At 72.2% G+C, this 302-nt stretch overlaps 1 protein-coding gene across 1 annotated transcript in view; it reads left to right on the top strand.

The window, feature by feature from the left end:
* LOC103922049 overlaps positions 1-302 on the top strand; it is a 12,841-nt gene that overhangs the window by 6,887 nt on the left and 5,652 nt on the right. The window contains exon 4 of the mRNA XM_009330120.1: positions 89-248. Within this exon, the coding sequence (XP_009328395.1) occupies positions 89-248 (160 nt within the window). The remainder of the gene's footprint in view (positions 1-88; positions 249-302) is intronic.

The following is a 302-nucleotide window of genomic DNA, read 5'->3' as shown; positions in this document are numbered from 1 at the left end:
TGGGGAGCCGCTCTCCGGGGACGGGCAGCGGTCTGGCAGGGGAACGCCTTCCCGAGGCGGCGGAGCTAACCCTCCATCCCGCCCGCAGAGTCCGGGGACGTGAAGGCGACCATCGCCGTCCTCGGCTTCATCCTCTCCAGCGCCGCCAAGCACAACGTGGACAGCGAGTCCCTGTCGAGCGAGCTGCAGCAGCTGGGGCTGCCCAAAGGTAGGGGGGACCCCCGGGGCGTCACCACGGGCCGGACCCGGTGGGACGTGCCAGGGCTGAGCTGGCAGCCCCCGGCGCTGCCTTCTTCACACCC

Source organism: Pygoscelis adeliae, unplaced genomic scaffold (assembly GCF_000699105.1).
Source record: "Pygoscelis adeliae isolate BGI_AS28 unplaced genomic scaffold, ASM69910v1 Scaffold298, whole genome shotgun sequence".
Lineage (NCBI taxonomy): Eukaryota > Metazoa > Chordata > Aves > Sphenisciformes > Spheniscidae > Pygoscelis > Pygoscelis adeliae.
This window is presented reverse-complemented; position numbering and strand designations above follow the sequence as displayed.